This window comes from Anabrus simplex, chromosome 1, assembly GCF_040414725.1.
Source record: "Anabrus simplex isolate iqAnaSimp1 chromosome 1, ASM4041472v1, whole genome shotgun sequence".
NCBI classification, from domain to species: Eukaryota; Metazoa; Arthropoda; class Insecta; order Orthoptera; family Tettigoniidae; genus Anabrus; species Anabrus simplex.
Window position 1 is genome coordinate 284916201 of NC_090265.1, and position 16186 is coordinate 284932386.

The 16186-nt window shown below is 38.0% G+C and overlaps 1 protein-coding gene across 2 annotated transcripts in view; it reads right to left on the bottom strand.

The window, feature by feature from the left end:
- hfp (Poly(U)-binding-splicing factor hfp) overlaps positions 1–16186 on the bottom strand; it is a 579337-nt gene that overhangs the window by 85476 nt on the left and 477675 nt on the right. For both annotated transcript variants that reach the window (XM_067159786.2, XM_067159787.2), the window contains exon 13: positions 6651–6736. In XM_067159786.2, coding sequence (XP_067015887.1) covers positions 6651–6736 — 86 coding nt within the window. The remainder of the gene's footprint in view (positions 1–6650; positions 6737–16186) is intronic.

Below are 16186 nucleotides of genomic sequence, written 5' to 3' on the forward strand. Positions count from 1 at the left end.
CTATGTGGAGGGAAAAATTTAAACATGATAAAGATAAATATGACTTCATCTAGTTTTCACAAGTTGGGCTGAGTGGTTCAGACGGTTAAGGTGCTGGCCTTCTGACCCCAACTTGGCAGGTTCGATCCTGGTTCAGTCCGGTGGTAGTTGAAGGTGCTCAAATACGTCAGCCTCGTGTCGGTAGATTTACTGGCACGTAAAAGAACTCCTGCAGGACTAAATTCCTGCACATCAGCGTCTTCGAAAATCGTAGAAGTAGTTAGCGGGGCATGAAGCCAATAACATTAATTACATTTGGCTTTTAACAAGCTGAGCATATCAGGAAAGAAAAGTGTCCTGGTGACATTTTAATCGCTCAATACAGGAGTGTCTTTGGGTGCTGTGACTTTTTTTTTTGCGTCACACCGTCACATCTAGGTCTTATGGCGACGATGGGACAGGAAAGGCCTAGGAATGGGAACAAAGCGGCCGTGGCCTTAGGTACAGCCTCAGCATTTGCCTGGTGTGAAAATGGGGAAACCACGGAAAACCATCTTCAGGGCTGCCAGCAGTGGGGTTCAAAACCTTCTATCTCCCGGGTGCGAGCTCACAGCTGCACGCTCCTAACCGCACGGCCAACTCGCGCGGTATTTTTACCCTTCGGTTTATTGAGTTGGCTTGTATAACCTAAAACTTAGGCTAAGTTGGATAATATTTTAAACACCTACATCACTATTTTCACCTGTGTGCAATTATGTTATTTATTTCATTAATATTATGATAATTATTATAATTGAGCATTGTTAACTTATAAGACCCCAACAGACAAGCATTGCTTTTGTGTAGAGTTATACATTTGTTAAATTCACATTGTTTCCTTCCATGATGTACACGCCTATTCTTTGTTACATTATAGAGTATTTAGATATAGCCTAAATTTCTTTACCAATTAAGCTCTTCAATAAAGACATACATAACTGTCCCATGCCAAGATATATTGGTAGAATTAGAGCTGTCAAAATGGTTCATAACCCCTTTGATTTATCATCTTGACATGGATCACCCAAAACATACGTTAGGTTTGGGGAATACTTTAATAATCAGCATTATTTAATGCACTGTTTATTACTTTCATATTCCAAGATGTAATTGAAGCATTTAAATAAAGCATCATACATTAAAATTTCAAGTTTTACTACTAGAACAGCTGACATGGAAAAGTGATTTGAAAATTCAAACAAATTCATCTTACGTTAGAATCTTCAAAAAAATAAACTGTAGACTTTTCCGATATATCACCAGCATTTCTCCGGCTCACCAAAATACATTTCTCCCTAGTTTTAGCGTCTTTGGAACATGTATAAACAATTTGTTTGGTATGGTATGCGATGTGCTATTGCACATTGGAACTCTACACCATTTATAAGTTTTCTGCCTCATTGTCTGTGCAGGATTCATTTTAAGTCTACAATATACCACTCAGATTATTATCCGATGTATAGACCTCGAATTTAACCATACTAGACACTAACGTAAAGTAGAAATACGCGAAGTGTATCCTGTTTTTCACAGCACACTATGTGTTATTTCGTCTGCTAATTCAGTCAACCTGTACGATGACGTCAGACCAATGATATCGCGTACTTGCGTGACGTGACATTTTCGTAGACTTTTATCATGTTTGGAGTTATTATTTGTACATTCTGATCACATTTTTGAATTCTGCATGAAATTTTGAATCAGATTAGCATATTTTTAATTAAAACCCCGGATCATGCATGTTCCCTATTATATAAATTTTCATTGATGATTTTGGTTTATAATCAAATTTTGAATATTATTGTAATAAATTTGTATAGTATGGCGAACGTGCAGCTCAGTTTAGTTCACACACTGCTCATCTTATTCCTCTTCATTTATTTGTCATGTTGACCCTTTTGTACCCGAAACCCTGTTGTTGCTGTTGCTGCCGGAGCTGATGAAGAGGATCGTCGTAAGCTATGTACCATAAGGTTTCACCTGGTGGTGAGAATATTGTTCAGTATAATGTACTTGGCCAGATCTCAGCATTTGCTTGATGTTGACAAAGGCATTATAGGGAACAAAATAAATATCGGCCAATATCCCTGAGCTGGGGTCCCCCATAGTCAAGCTTAATTTGTGACAGATTTTGTTTTTAAATGAGAAGTAGTTGTTATTTAATACAAATTTGAGTAATTTAATAAATTCACCTATTTCTATTTGACTTAAAATGCTGTTTGGATAAATTGGATTACATTATTATGACTGTTTCATTGATGGGTATGTTAGAGTACATGTTGGTGATATCAAAGCAGATGACCGGAGGTCATCTACCGATAATCTTCCAATTACCGGTATTTCAAGAAAAAAGTGGAGGCAGAATTCCAGTGGATAATAACAGTAATGCATGAGAATGTTTTAGTAATTATCTGAACGTAGATATTTTTAGGGACATAAAATCAGAAACAAATCGTTATGCAAGCGATGCAATAAAAATGAAAAATCGCAGTGAAGGGATAAAGCAAAGATCTCTCTTTGGCTCCTGGACTACAGTTACACTGAGGGAGATTTACCACTTTTTTTGCAATAATCATTCACATGTGATTGGTTGCGAAGCCATAAAGCTGACAGATTATTGGGCAAAATCGCGGATTCTTCAAAAAGGAAAGCAACGTTACGTCCTTTCCAACTATCAATTCAGTTGCAAGTTGTTTTACATCGCACTGACATAGATAGGTATTATAGTGACGATGGGACAGGAAAGGCCTAAGAATGGGAAAAAAGTGGCCCTGGACGTAATTGAGGTAGTCCCAGCATTTGCCTGGTGAAAATAGGAAACCATGGAAAACCATCTTCAGGGCTGCTGACAGTGGGGTTCGAACTCACTGTCTCCCGAATACTGGCCGCACTTAAGCGACTCCAGCTATTGAGCTAGGTCAATTCAGTTGAAATGGAGGGTAATTTCAATAGAAACCTAACCTAACCTAACGTGGTCTTGTCTTATCACGACTTTGGTATGGCTTGCAGACTTAGCCTTTGTGTGTTCTTATTGACTTACAACATAAATAGGCTTACATGTAACATAAGTTATATGCTTGAGTGTATAATTACAGCCTAGTTTCACTTCATTCTGACAAGTGATTGCAAATTTCAAGAAGAGAGCTGATTATTTACACCAGAAGAACACGGCTATACAGGGAGAATAATTTAAGAGTTTAGACTTCCGCTCGCAAGGAGTGGGAAGTCCCGAGCGAGCGCCATATGTCTTGTGTCAACACTGGCGAGATAAGAAGTGTTCACTGCCAGCGCACAGCTGTTTTAACACTCTGTCCCTCAGTTTGCTGGAAACTATTGGACTTTTAAGGTGGGTTGTGAAGTTATCACGATGGTTCAAGAAGAAGAAACTAGTTAAAAGGTGCCTTCGAAAATTCCGTAGACAATTTCCTGGTGCGATAGTACCATCAAATCGCTACGAGCATCAGCTTGTTTACGAGTGGCGTAGTACTGGTTCCGTATGCAAAAAGAAGCGAAGGAGAACAGCTCTCAAATGGGAGAGGTTACAAGATATACAGGCAAGACTCCAGGTCAGTGCACATAAGTCGCTTCGGAAAGTAGCTCAGGAAAGTGATATTTCACCTTCTTCAGCACAAAATGCAACAAAATTGTTAAATTTACTATCTTATCGGACTCATTCAGTCCATAACATACTGCCTAGAGATTTCAATGTAAGAATACAATTTTGCAATTGGCTAATGAATAGTGTCCACGACGGTATTGTGGATCCGAACTTCCTTTTTATGAGCGACGAAGCCCATTTGATTGGATATGTCAATTCACAGAACAATAGAATCTGGGATACAGACAACCCGCACATTTTACAGCCGAGATCTCTGCATGATGTGAAGGTGGGTGTGTGGTGTGCTATCAGTGCCCGGCGAATTACCGGTCCGAAATTTTTTAGGACACGATTACTTCTGACCGTTATATTCACAACATTCTGGAACCATTTTTTGCTGAATTGTCTGAAGAGAAAAGGTACGTTTATTTCCAGAAGGATAGTGCAACAGCCCATACGGCGCGTAGCTCTAAGCAACGGTTACCGAAGTGTTCGATGATGATCAGATCATCAGTAAAGGCTTATGACCCCCTCGTTTGCCTGATTTAAGCACATGTGATTTTTATCTATGGGGAAAGCTCAAAGGAAAAGTTTACAGGAATAATCCTCGAACTCCAGAAGAATTAAAAATTGAAACTGTGTTCTATCGGTGTCCATGAACTATAAAGTGTGTTTCGAAATCTCATTACAAGATGTGATGCTTGCATTGCAGCTGAAGATCATTTTCAGCATCGTCTGCACCGTGAATTCAGTTTAATTTCCTAGTTGATTTATTTATTTATTTATTTATCTATTTATTACAGGTGAGTTCAGTTTAATTTCCTAGTTGATTTATTTATTTATTCATTTACTTATTTGTCCAGAGCATCTATGTAGCCCGTGAGTTCAGTTTCGTTTTGTTTCTATAAGCGTAATCATGCCGCTTTTTTGAGCCGACTATGCCTGTCATGGCGGGCACTGTACTCGCTGTCTCCGCTTCCCAGCGTGCCTAATCCTCGGCACTCCGCTCTGTACTTTTAAAAATTAATCACCCTGTAGTAATGCATTATATTAAAATAAGGGCAGAAATATAAAACATCAAGTTGAATGAGGGTGAGAGAGAGTGTGTTTATTTCCTTAACACGTTCGCGGCCGATGAAGACGTGCGTCATGATTCCAGTTTCACATAGTGCCGATGACGACATTCGAGTCACACTCCACGCCACATATTAAAGCTCGTATTTCCGCTAGTATCTATGTAAACAAGCGGACCTCTTATCTGTGCATTGTTAAGCTGTTGTTAAACATATGCTCCAACTGGGCATCAGGTCCATTGTTAGTTACTACAATTATAGTTGTTATAATTCGGCATCATGGGTGTAGATCGTGGAAGGCGTACACACAGTGTTACAAGGCGGCAGCGGCGGCGCAAGACTACATGCTCTACTTTAGAGTGTGTCCTGGACAGCCTGACATGTGTCTTGAGCAATATGTCGTGAAATTCCTCAAAAGACTGAAGTAATTGACTCCAAACAATTGCATATCTATGAGTGTTGCAGCGCACTATTAGAGGCTAGTACATTGACTAGGACCATTGTACGGCGATTGTCACACAGCAATAACACAAATTTTAACACACAGCATTTTTGCCAGAAATGTTCTACAATGTGCTTATCTCCTGAAGGAAAGTTACTGAATACCTACGACTGACCAAAACATTCTTTCCCCGATTCCACTTCATTAGCTGTCATGATGCATACGCTGCGTCAATAGGCACTGCAGGCAAAAAGCTCATTGGTAGTTCCGCTGACGTACCATCCGCGTCAAGGCTCCCATGCACACAAATATTACTTACTTATGTCAGAAGCATACTTAGTCATACAGTTAAAATAAAGTGATAATTAGACTATTTACAAAACTTACAAAAATGGAAAAACAAAAGAACATTGACCAAATTTACTATACATCTAGACGGTGTTTTTCCAAAACTGAGCCACCCCTATGGCATTGTCATCAGCAAGCATTAAGAGGACATTTATACATGTGGTTCACCGTTTGTTCTTCACCGCAGTCGCACTTGCTGTCCTCTGATGTGAAGCCCCATAACTTAAGCCAGGACTTAGCCCTGCCGACACCAGTTCTTAGTTGGTTAAGGGATCTCCAAACACCCCAGTCTTCATTGTAACCAGCCGGAAGATGTTCACGCGGCTCCATCCTTTCTTGCTGCTTAGATTTCCACAAGGAAAGTCTTGCTTTATCAGGGATCCTTTCAAGGGCTTTGATGTCCGGAGGAAACTTTTCCTTTTTCAGCCTAGATTGAGATTGATGATGATCAAATAGCGGGTGAGCTTCAACATTCTCAACCTTCAGTTGTTCTTAATCAGCAGCGATTTCTCGACGGATACTTGGAGGTGCAATGCCAGCAAGCCAGTGTAGCTTCTCAACAGGGGTAGGTTTCAGTCATCCTGTGATTAATCTACAAGCTTCATTCAGGGCAGGGTCCACAGTCCTGGCGTGGGATGATCTATACCACACAGGGGATGCGTATTCTGCAGCAGAGTAACACAGAGCCAATGCAGTGGTTCTAAGAACTTGTGCCTTTGCACCCCAGTTTGTACCTCTCAGCTTCCTCTAATACAGAAAAGAACACAGGAATGAACTCCATTAACAAAGAAAGTATTACGGTACCGCAATAACGGTTACCCATATCCGAGTGGCCTTGAATGTGTTAATTCCTCATTGTGCTTGAAAATCGACTTAATTATGAATATCCCAGAGCACGGTTACGTTTCATCATTTACTTGGGTAAGTGAACCTACATTATTGACACACTGAGGTTAGTTTGTTGACAGTTATGTCTCGTGATTTCAATGTGTAATAGTCAAGCTGGCAGCAGTAATGAGCAATAAACAAAAAGAATAGAGTGGTGATAGTTACTTTTTAGTGTATAGCCTTACGTGGTGAGTACTATAATTTTGTTGCTTAGTTAATATTCTGTGTATACAACTGTTAACATTTAAAATTATTTTAAATATATTGCAAAGTCAAAACTTACTTGCTACATTCATCCTGAATCTCTTCTTGTAATGTTTCATCAACATCTTCAGGTTCCACCATGTTACGAAGAATTACAACACGACTCTGTAAAGAAAAAGAAAAGAAAATAGTGATCAGTAAATTAACACATTGGAGACGGCCATATCTGAATGTCCTACCCTCCAGAAATCACAGGATTTTTAATGGTTTTTGAAAATTTTTCAGTGGTAGGGTAAGCCATGACTGTAACAACTTTTGGAATGCATAGAAAGATCACACTTTCCTCTTCACAAAAATGAGTTTTAATTATCATAATAGTGCAGCAATTTTTAAACATAAATTTATGAATATAATATGTTTTACAAACGAGAAAAAAATCTGACGCAGCTATATTAATATTTCGACATTTGACTTTGTGGGCACATCTACTGGAACACACTAATACAGATTCTAACAAAATTGGTCCCTTGTTTACAACCAGGAATTTGCACTGTTCTTTGCTGCAGGCACACTAAAAAAAGCGGTATAAAACAGTATTACGGAACCCACTTCAAGCAAGCGATATAAAACTACGTTAAACTTCACACCAATTTGAAATTAGCTCATCTTCTACATTTACTAGCCTGAAATGCCAGAATCAACATGTTTACTTGGTGTGTAATTGTTATCCTCATTTTGAGAAGTCGTGTCTTCCATAAGCACATCCATTATGGATTCATTGTCGAAATTTCGTACACTTGAATTAGACATGCTAAATATTCACAAGAATTACACAAACAAGCCTGCCTCTCGAACACACACTCTTCCTGTCCGCATGTACCGTACGTACTTTCCCGCCCATTTCACAGCCGAGAGTCAACGATGACGCAGCCTGAGGTTATGTAGGAATGTGGCTGTGTTATCAATGCCTTGAAAGAAAAGCTCTCGACTTATGCTCATTTATGCTTTTAGAAGCATTCAACATTATCCTAGTGAAGTCACAGCTCGCTGAAACGGCAGCTACAATTTTTTAGCTACAGTGAAATTGCGCCCGTAGATTCTCCGAGCTCCGTCAGTAGCAATGAATTAGCGCGCTCGTAGTTTCTACGAGCGGCGTCTCCAATGTGTTAAAGAGAAAAGAAGGAAACAACATGTACACCGTAAATGTTTATCCAGTAATTCTTGAAGAGACAAAGAATATTCCAGTCATAATTTTGGTTTATTATATCTTTAAGAATTGTGTGATCAGAAGGATTGAGCAAAGACAATTTTCATCTTTTTCTTTCTCACATCCCATCTTCAAGCTCAAAAATATTTTTTTTCTTTTCTGATTCACTTCACATGTGCACGTGTAGACCAACTATGACAGAGTAACATGCTCCAGAAGTAAATGTTGGGCAGTAAGATGGAGATTGAAATAGCCACTATTTAACCAAGCACATGCAGGAAGAAACTACCATACATTTTAACCCTTTAAACTTACGTGCTTGGGGTATGTGGATTTGAACAGCTAAGTCTTGCTCTCAGCAAAATATCTGCTGTTCACCCTACTTCCTCATGTATGAGTTCATAACCATCATCATTCTTGTTACAATTAATTCAGCAATTTGAAACTTTCCCCCAAGATTAATACCAATTATTCTGGCCTTCAAACATCAATAACCACCATCTACATAAATATAAAATAAGAGTTTTGTCTATACAATGCCCAAAATTTAAAGACATTAGTATTTCTGTATCGGTTATGTCCAAGGAAATGTATTTTTAATTTTCAGTCATCTCTGTCTGTCCGACTGACTGTGTGTGTGTATTGCACCCATAAGGCGAATATGCTCGTGGATAAATTGATCAATTTATCATATTTTGATATGTGCAACAGCACACAGCAAATTCAGTAAAGGTATTTTGCTGGACAGAAACAGAGACCTCCCAGCGAGAAGGTACATCTCCAGGACTTGCTTACAGCCACGTTCCGGGGAGACCCAAAATCATAAATGCCTCGGAAAAAATCTAACAAGCCGACTTGCGGCATCCCAGTGAAATATTTCTACGTGAAAACGGATGTAGGAACAATAGCGTCCACTCCTTAAAGAAAGACTAGGAAAGCAAGCTAGCAGCAAGAGACAGAGATACACCCTACACCCCTTTCGTAAAGTGGTTTGGTCCTCGTCGTACGACGTCGTACGGGTCGTAGGCATTACTCTACCAATCACAAAATCGGAAACTTTAACCACCCTAGAGAAGTAATGATATCAGTTAGTTCGTTTTTGTTACTGACGAGTAGATTAAGAACGAAATATTGTGCTCTCATCTTTCTTCTTCTTCTTTTATGACAACATAGGATCACTTCAGTCAGTCCGCCGTTCAGGTCTCTTTGAAGGGATTGTTCGGGCTTTGCGGTCTTCCCAGTACTTCTTCAGACGCTCCGATCTTCAGGCCCTTTCCTCAGTTGAAAATGTGCGTGTTGTTGGTTTGTTTTGTGTAAGGGTAAAGCGGAGGTTTGTATTCTTGAGTTTTGTATTCAATTTTATCTTATTTGTGGTGTCTTCTGTTGTAAGGCCTATTTCCTTCAGATCCTCTCTTACTTCTCTGATCCATTTACATCCTGTTGTGGTATTTTTTGAGACGAGATTGTGTTGTACTAGTTGTTTCAGAAGTCTCGAATCCTGCATCCTCATGATATGTCCAAAGAATCCCAGTCTCCTCTTACGCATAGTATCTGTAATGGGTTCTAGCTCTTTGTACACGACTCTGTTAGGTATTAACCGCCACTGTCCATCTTTCTGGTATTTTTTTGATGCAGGTTCTTCCAATCCTCCTTTCAATTTTCTGAAGTCTGTCAGTCTTTGATTGTTTATTTAGGTAAAAGAGTGTTTCTGCTGCATATGTAGCTTCCGGTTTTATAACTGTGTTGTAATGTTTTATTTTTGTATTTATTGATAGACATTTCTTTTTGTAGATATCCCATGTTAATTTTTGTGCTTTAGCTAATCTATTTGTTCTTATTTGGATTGAGATTTTTTCATTTAGGTTATGTGTTATTACTTCTCCAAGATATTTAAATTGAGTAACTATTTTGATTTTATTACCATTTATGGTGACTTCTCTTTAGCTCTTTTGGTTTTTGGGACATAATTTCTGTTTTTTCAGATGATATTTTGAGGCCAATTTTATTTGCAATGTTTTGAAGTTCTGATATCTGGGTTTTTGCTTCTTTTATGGCCACTGCTAGTAATGCTAAATCGTCGGCAAAACCCAGGCAATTTGTTTCGATTTTTCGGCCAATCTTTATTTTGGGGGGACATTTCCTAAACCATTCCCCCAATACCATTTTTAGAGTACAGTTAAATAATAGTGGTGAGAGTCCATCTCCCTGCCGTAGTCCACTTTTAATTTCAAATGTGTCTGATGTTTCACCCCTAAATTTCACTTTTTATTTGTTGTTGGTGAGTCAATTTTATCATGTTTGGGGTGAAGTCCAAGGTGTCTTAAAATTTCAAACAGAGTTTCTCTATGGATGCAATCGTAAGCTTTCTTGAAATCTACAAATGTTATCACCATATCTCTGTTTCTTCTCCTGTTATAGTCCATTATCAACTTAAGACGTTGAATGGCGGTATGTCGTTAAAAATCCACAAAGAAAAATAACACCAGTGACGCTTATCTGTTTATCTGAAAGTGAACGAACAATTTTTATAATCTTTTGGAGCAGTGCATGGCATCAATTTTTGGGATAATAGACAAGAAAGAGTTAGTGGATTAAGCTGCAGACACTAGCACTTTCAATGTGAATTAACCGCATTATTCCGCCATCCCCTCTTCAAAATTAGTTCTGGGGGATGGTTTTCAGAATATTACAAAATGAGCCAAGCAAGCCGTGACACCAACAGTGTGTTGGAAACCGACAGTGAAGTTTGAATCGTCAGCGAGTTTTAAATCAACAAAGTTTGTCACCAGGCGACAGTCCGTAGTTTTGAACAGTATGTGTCAGTTAGTTGAACTTTCAGTCTGTTTACAGTCTTAAGTCATGTAGTTGGCAAACACTGTGATACTTTCATTATTATAGCTTACTGTCAGTGAGGAGAATATATAAAATTTTATCAGAATTGTTTAATTGGAAAGTAGCAATGAATTTAATGAACTCATATGCAGAAGTTTGAAGGGAGTTAATGTCAAAGATGTGAACACAATTATACAAGGACTGGTAAAAATTAAAATAAAATGGTAGCAGTGGAAAGACAGTATCAGTAAGCTCATTTAACGCCACAGTTTGTACGAGGTTGCAGGGTAGCTGTCAGACAGGAATTCAGATAACGGGAGGCGATAATGGCCAAGGACATTCCGGAGAGGCTAGTCGAGAAAACGACATAGTTGACCTATAATCCTGTTTACAATCAACTGACAAAAAATGGGAAAGTGACTCGAGGAAGTAGAAGTTTGAACAGCTGATTGGTAACAAAGAAGGTAGGTTAGAGGAATCAATTTATTCCGGATACAAACTGGGATTATATTTTAATATTGTAAAAATTTTAGGCGTGTAAGTAAATCTGTACCATAGGATAAGCATCAAGAGACGTGAAAGAAATTAATGCGTGTAATCTGTGTATTTACAATGTGCTCAAGCCGTGTGTATTACGTGTTTTATAAAAAGTGACTATAATATCTACTATAGAGTAACTTCACAATAAAAGCGGGAGCCTACAGAATGCAGTAGCAGCCAACGACCCGGCAATAAGGTAAGGAAAATGTTGAATTTATTACCTTTGTAATTTAATGATGGTGAGCAGAGCGTTGTACGTGTACGCTAGAGTGATATAGATAGGTTATAAGGTAAAATATGAATTCATGTGCATAATAATAATATGATAATAATCATGCAATTTATATAATGATTAGAGTCCACTGGAGAGACTGGAGCAGTCAAGTTTTATGATCGTGATTTGAATGTTGTAAGCTCATATCATGGATAAGATCGATATTGTGTGTGTGTCACTTATCACATTTTTGTGTTTGTAATCTGAGGTCTCCGACATCTAGTAGAATCAACATAATTATCATTTGTTCGGAGAGTTACCACAATAATCATAAAAAAATTATCATAAAAATAATAATAAAAACAAATAACAAAACATAACAACAACAACAACACCACCACCAAAGATACCCCCGCCCCCTACAGTTAAATTAATTTCCTTTTTTCAATCAATCAATCAATCAATCAATCAATCAATCAATCAATCAATCAATCAATCAATCAAATCACTAGTGATCTGCATTTAGGGCAGTCGCCCAGGTGGCAGATTCCCTATCTGTTGTTTTCCTAGCCTTTTCTTAAATGATCGCAAAGAAATTGGAAAATTATTGAACATTTCCCTTGGTAAGTTATTCCAATCCCTAACTCCCCTTTCAATAAACGAACGTTTGCCCCAATGTGTCCTTTTGAATTCCAACACTACGTGCACTGGAGCAGTCAAGTTTTATGATCGTGATTTGAATGTTGTAAGCTCATATCATGGATAAGATCGATATTGTGTGTGTGTCACTTATCACATTTTTGTGTTTGTAATCTGAGGTCTCCGACATCTAGTAGAATCAACATAATTATCATTTGTTCGGAGAGTTACCACAATAATCATAAAAAATTATCATAAAAATAATAATAATAAGAAAAACAATAACAAAACATAACAACACCACCACCAAAGATACCCCCGCCCCCTACAGTTAAATTAATTTCCTTTTTTCAATCAATCAATCAATCAATCAATCAATCACTAATGATCTGCATTTAGGGCAGTCGCCCAGGTGGCAGATTCCCTATCTGTTGTTTTCCTAGCCGTTTCTTAAATGATCGCAAAGAAATTGGAAAATTATTGAACATTTCCCTTGGTAAGTTATTCCAATCCCTAACTCCCCTTTCAATAAACGAACGTTTGCCCCAATGTGTCCTTTTGAATTCCAACACTACGTGCACTGGAGCAGTCAAGTTTTATGATCGTGATTTGAATGTTGTAAGCTCATATCATGGATAAGATCGATATTGTGTGTGTGTCACTTATCACATTTTTGTGTTTGTAATCTGAGGTCTCCGACATCTAGTAGAATCAACATAATTATCATTTGTTCGGAGAGTTACCACAATAATCATAAAAAAATTATCATAAAAATAATAATAATAAGAAAAACAATAACAAAACATAACAACACCACCACCAAAGATACCCCCGCCCCCTACAGTTAAATTAATTTCCTTTTTTCAATCAATCAATCAATCAATCAATCAATCAATCAATCAATCAATCAATCACTAATGATCTGCATTTAGGGCAGTCGCCCAGGTGGCAGATTCCCTATCTGTTGTTTTCCTAGCCTTTTCTTAAATGATCGCAAAGAAATTGGAAAATTATTGAACATTTCCCTTGGTAAGTTATTCCAATCCCTAACTCCCCTTTCAATAAACGAACGTTTGCCCCAATGTGTCCTTTTGAATTCCAACACTACGTGCATATTGTGATCTTTCCTACTTTTAAAGATGCCACTCAAACTTATTTGTCTACTGATGCCCTCCCACGCCATCTCTCCTCTGACAGCTCGGAACATACCATTTAATCGAGCAGCCCATCTCCTCGCATATCTTCCCAGCCCAAACTTTGCAACATTTTTGTAACGCTACTCTTTTGTGGGAAATCACCGAGAACAAATCGAGCTGCTTTATTATGAATTTTTTCCAGTTCATGAATCAATAATCCTGGTGAGGGACCCATACACTGGAACCATACTCTAGTTGGGGTCTTACCGGAGACTTATATGCTCTCTCCTTTACATCCTTACTACAACCCGTAAAATACCCTCATAACAATGTGCAGAGATCTGTACCCTTTATTAACAATCATATTTATGTGATTACACCAATGAAGGTCTTTTCTTATATTAACACCTAAGTCCTTATAATGATCCAAAAAAGGAACTTTCACCCCATCAACGCAGTAATTAAAACTGAAAGGACTTTTCCTATTTGTGAAACACACAACCTGACTTTTAACCCCGTTTATCATCATACCATTGTCCACCGTCCATCCCACAACACTACTGAGGTCACCCTGCAGCTGCTCACAGTCTTGTAACTTATTACTACTCTGTACAGAATAACATCATCTGCAAACAGCCTTTTCTCTGATTCCACTTCTTTACACATATCATTGATATATATAAGAAAACATAAAGGTCCAATAATACTGCCTTGAGGAATTCCCCTCTTAATTATTACAGCATCAGATAAAGCTTTGCCTACTCTAATTCTCTGAGTTCTATTTTCTAGAAATATAGCCACCCATTCAGTCACACTTTTTTCTAGTTCAATTGCACTCATTTTTGCCAGTAGTCTTCCATGATCTACCCTATCAAATGCCTTAGATAGGTCAATCACAATACATTCCATTTGGCCACCTGAATCCAGGATATCTGCTATATCTTCCTGAAATCCTACAAGCTGAGCTTCAGTCGAATAACCTTTCCTGCACCCGAACTGCCTTCTGTCAAACCAGTTATTAATTTTGCAAACATGTCCAATATAATCAGAAAGAATGCTATCCCAAAGCTTACATACAATGCATGTCAAACTGACTGGCCTGTAATTTTCAGCTTTATGTCTATCACCCTTTCCTTTATACACAGGGGCTACTATAGCAACTCTCCATTCATTTGGTATAGCTCCTTCAACCAAACAATAATCAAATAAGTATTTGTAGTATATCCCCAGAAATCAATTCCAGCTGCTTTTCTAGTTTTCAACTTTTGTATCATATTGTAAATGTCATTGTTGTTATAGGTAAATTTTAATACTTCTTTACTGTTACTCACATCCCCTATCTGGACATTAGCCTTGTAACAAACAGTCTTTACATACTGCTGACTGAATACTTCTGCCTTTTGAAGATCCTCGCATACACACTCCCCTTGTCCATTAATGATTCCTGGAATGTCCTCCTTTGAATCTCTTTCTGCCTTAAAGTACATATACATACTCTCACTTTTCACTAAATTTTGTATGACCACCAATTATGCTTGCCATCATGTTATCCTTAGCCGACTTCTTTGCTAGATCCAGTTACCTAGTAAGTTCCTTCAATTTCTCCTTACTTCCATAAGCATTTCTAACTATTTCTTTCCAGTCGGCACCTCCTTCTTAGTCTCTTTACTTCTCTGTTATAATATAGTGGATCCTTACCATTTCTTACCACCTTTAAAGGAACAAACCTATTTTCACATTCCTCAACAACTGCTTTAAACCCATCCCAGAGTCTGTTTACATTTTTATTTACCATTTTCCAGCGATCATAGGTAAAAATTTATTATTACCCGATCTTTTTACCCAGACCCGGTAATCAGTTGATACATTACGTTTCTGGCTCTTCGCGGTAGCTAGTTATAATTCTTCATCATTGTCACTTACACCTTCATCGTCAACAGTTGAAACTTCGGGTACAATATCGTCAACACTTTCCAAATCGTTTTCACACAAATCTGAACCCTCACTTTCATCATTCATTAATATTTCAAACACTTTTTCCTCACCTTTCAAAACTTCGCCTGCCTGCGAGCAGCCATGTTTATCAGATCGCATTGACTTGCAAGTGTGGTAGACATTCACACGAAAAATTTAAGTTAACAGTGCTCCCAAAGAGAATACAAATTAGCGCAAGCTTCCGTGATATAGCCAATGGATGGCAGAAACGACGAATTCTTCAATCATTGCTGAAAGTCAAAGAGAAGCGAAGATATAATGCTCGGATGTTCGACACGCAACATATTATGCCGTAGCTGTTGGGGCACTTCCCGCGAGGCGCAATATATTGCGCCGTGACCCGGAAAGGATTAAATAGGTAGATTTGTCATTATCCACAAATTTGAATAGTAGAACCGAAAATCTATTGTGTAGGCAATAGAACATGTTTTGAGAACAAAGGGAGTAATGCCGCATTGGTAAAAGTTGAAGTCATTGCTAACTTGAAGGAGATGATAGTATTTGAGATGCATACGATTACGAGGTCCAAGTGAGAGGTAGAAATATACAATCGTGAGCATGAAGTGATATCCCTGAATGCAATTAATAGATGAAGTAAGAAGATAGAGCCTGGCATGGCCATGTTGTGAAGAATAAATGAAATTTATAAAGAATAAATGAATAGAAGACATGTGATTATGATGTAATTAGCTCGATGAATTGGAGCTCTAGTCTACGTTGATAAATAATGAGATAATAATAAAAAGAGGTGTTGAACACTCCAGAAACTAGCAGGGACGACAAGGTACTAGATGATGGAATGTGCTTGCAGATATTATAGTGAAGAATAAAACAGACCCGGGGAAGATACAATACAAATCAGCAAGATAGCAATGAGATAGGAATTATGTTGATTGAAATGGTTAAGTTTGAGATAAATTTAATAAAATTATTTATGGAGTGATTGCCGACAATAGAGCCTCAGCGTCTCAAAATGTGTAAGAATAAAAATATGTAACCATGTGTGAGATTATATTACAGTAAAATGTCACTGTAACAAACACCAGCTTAAC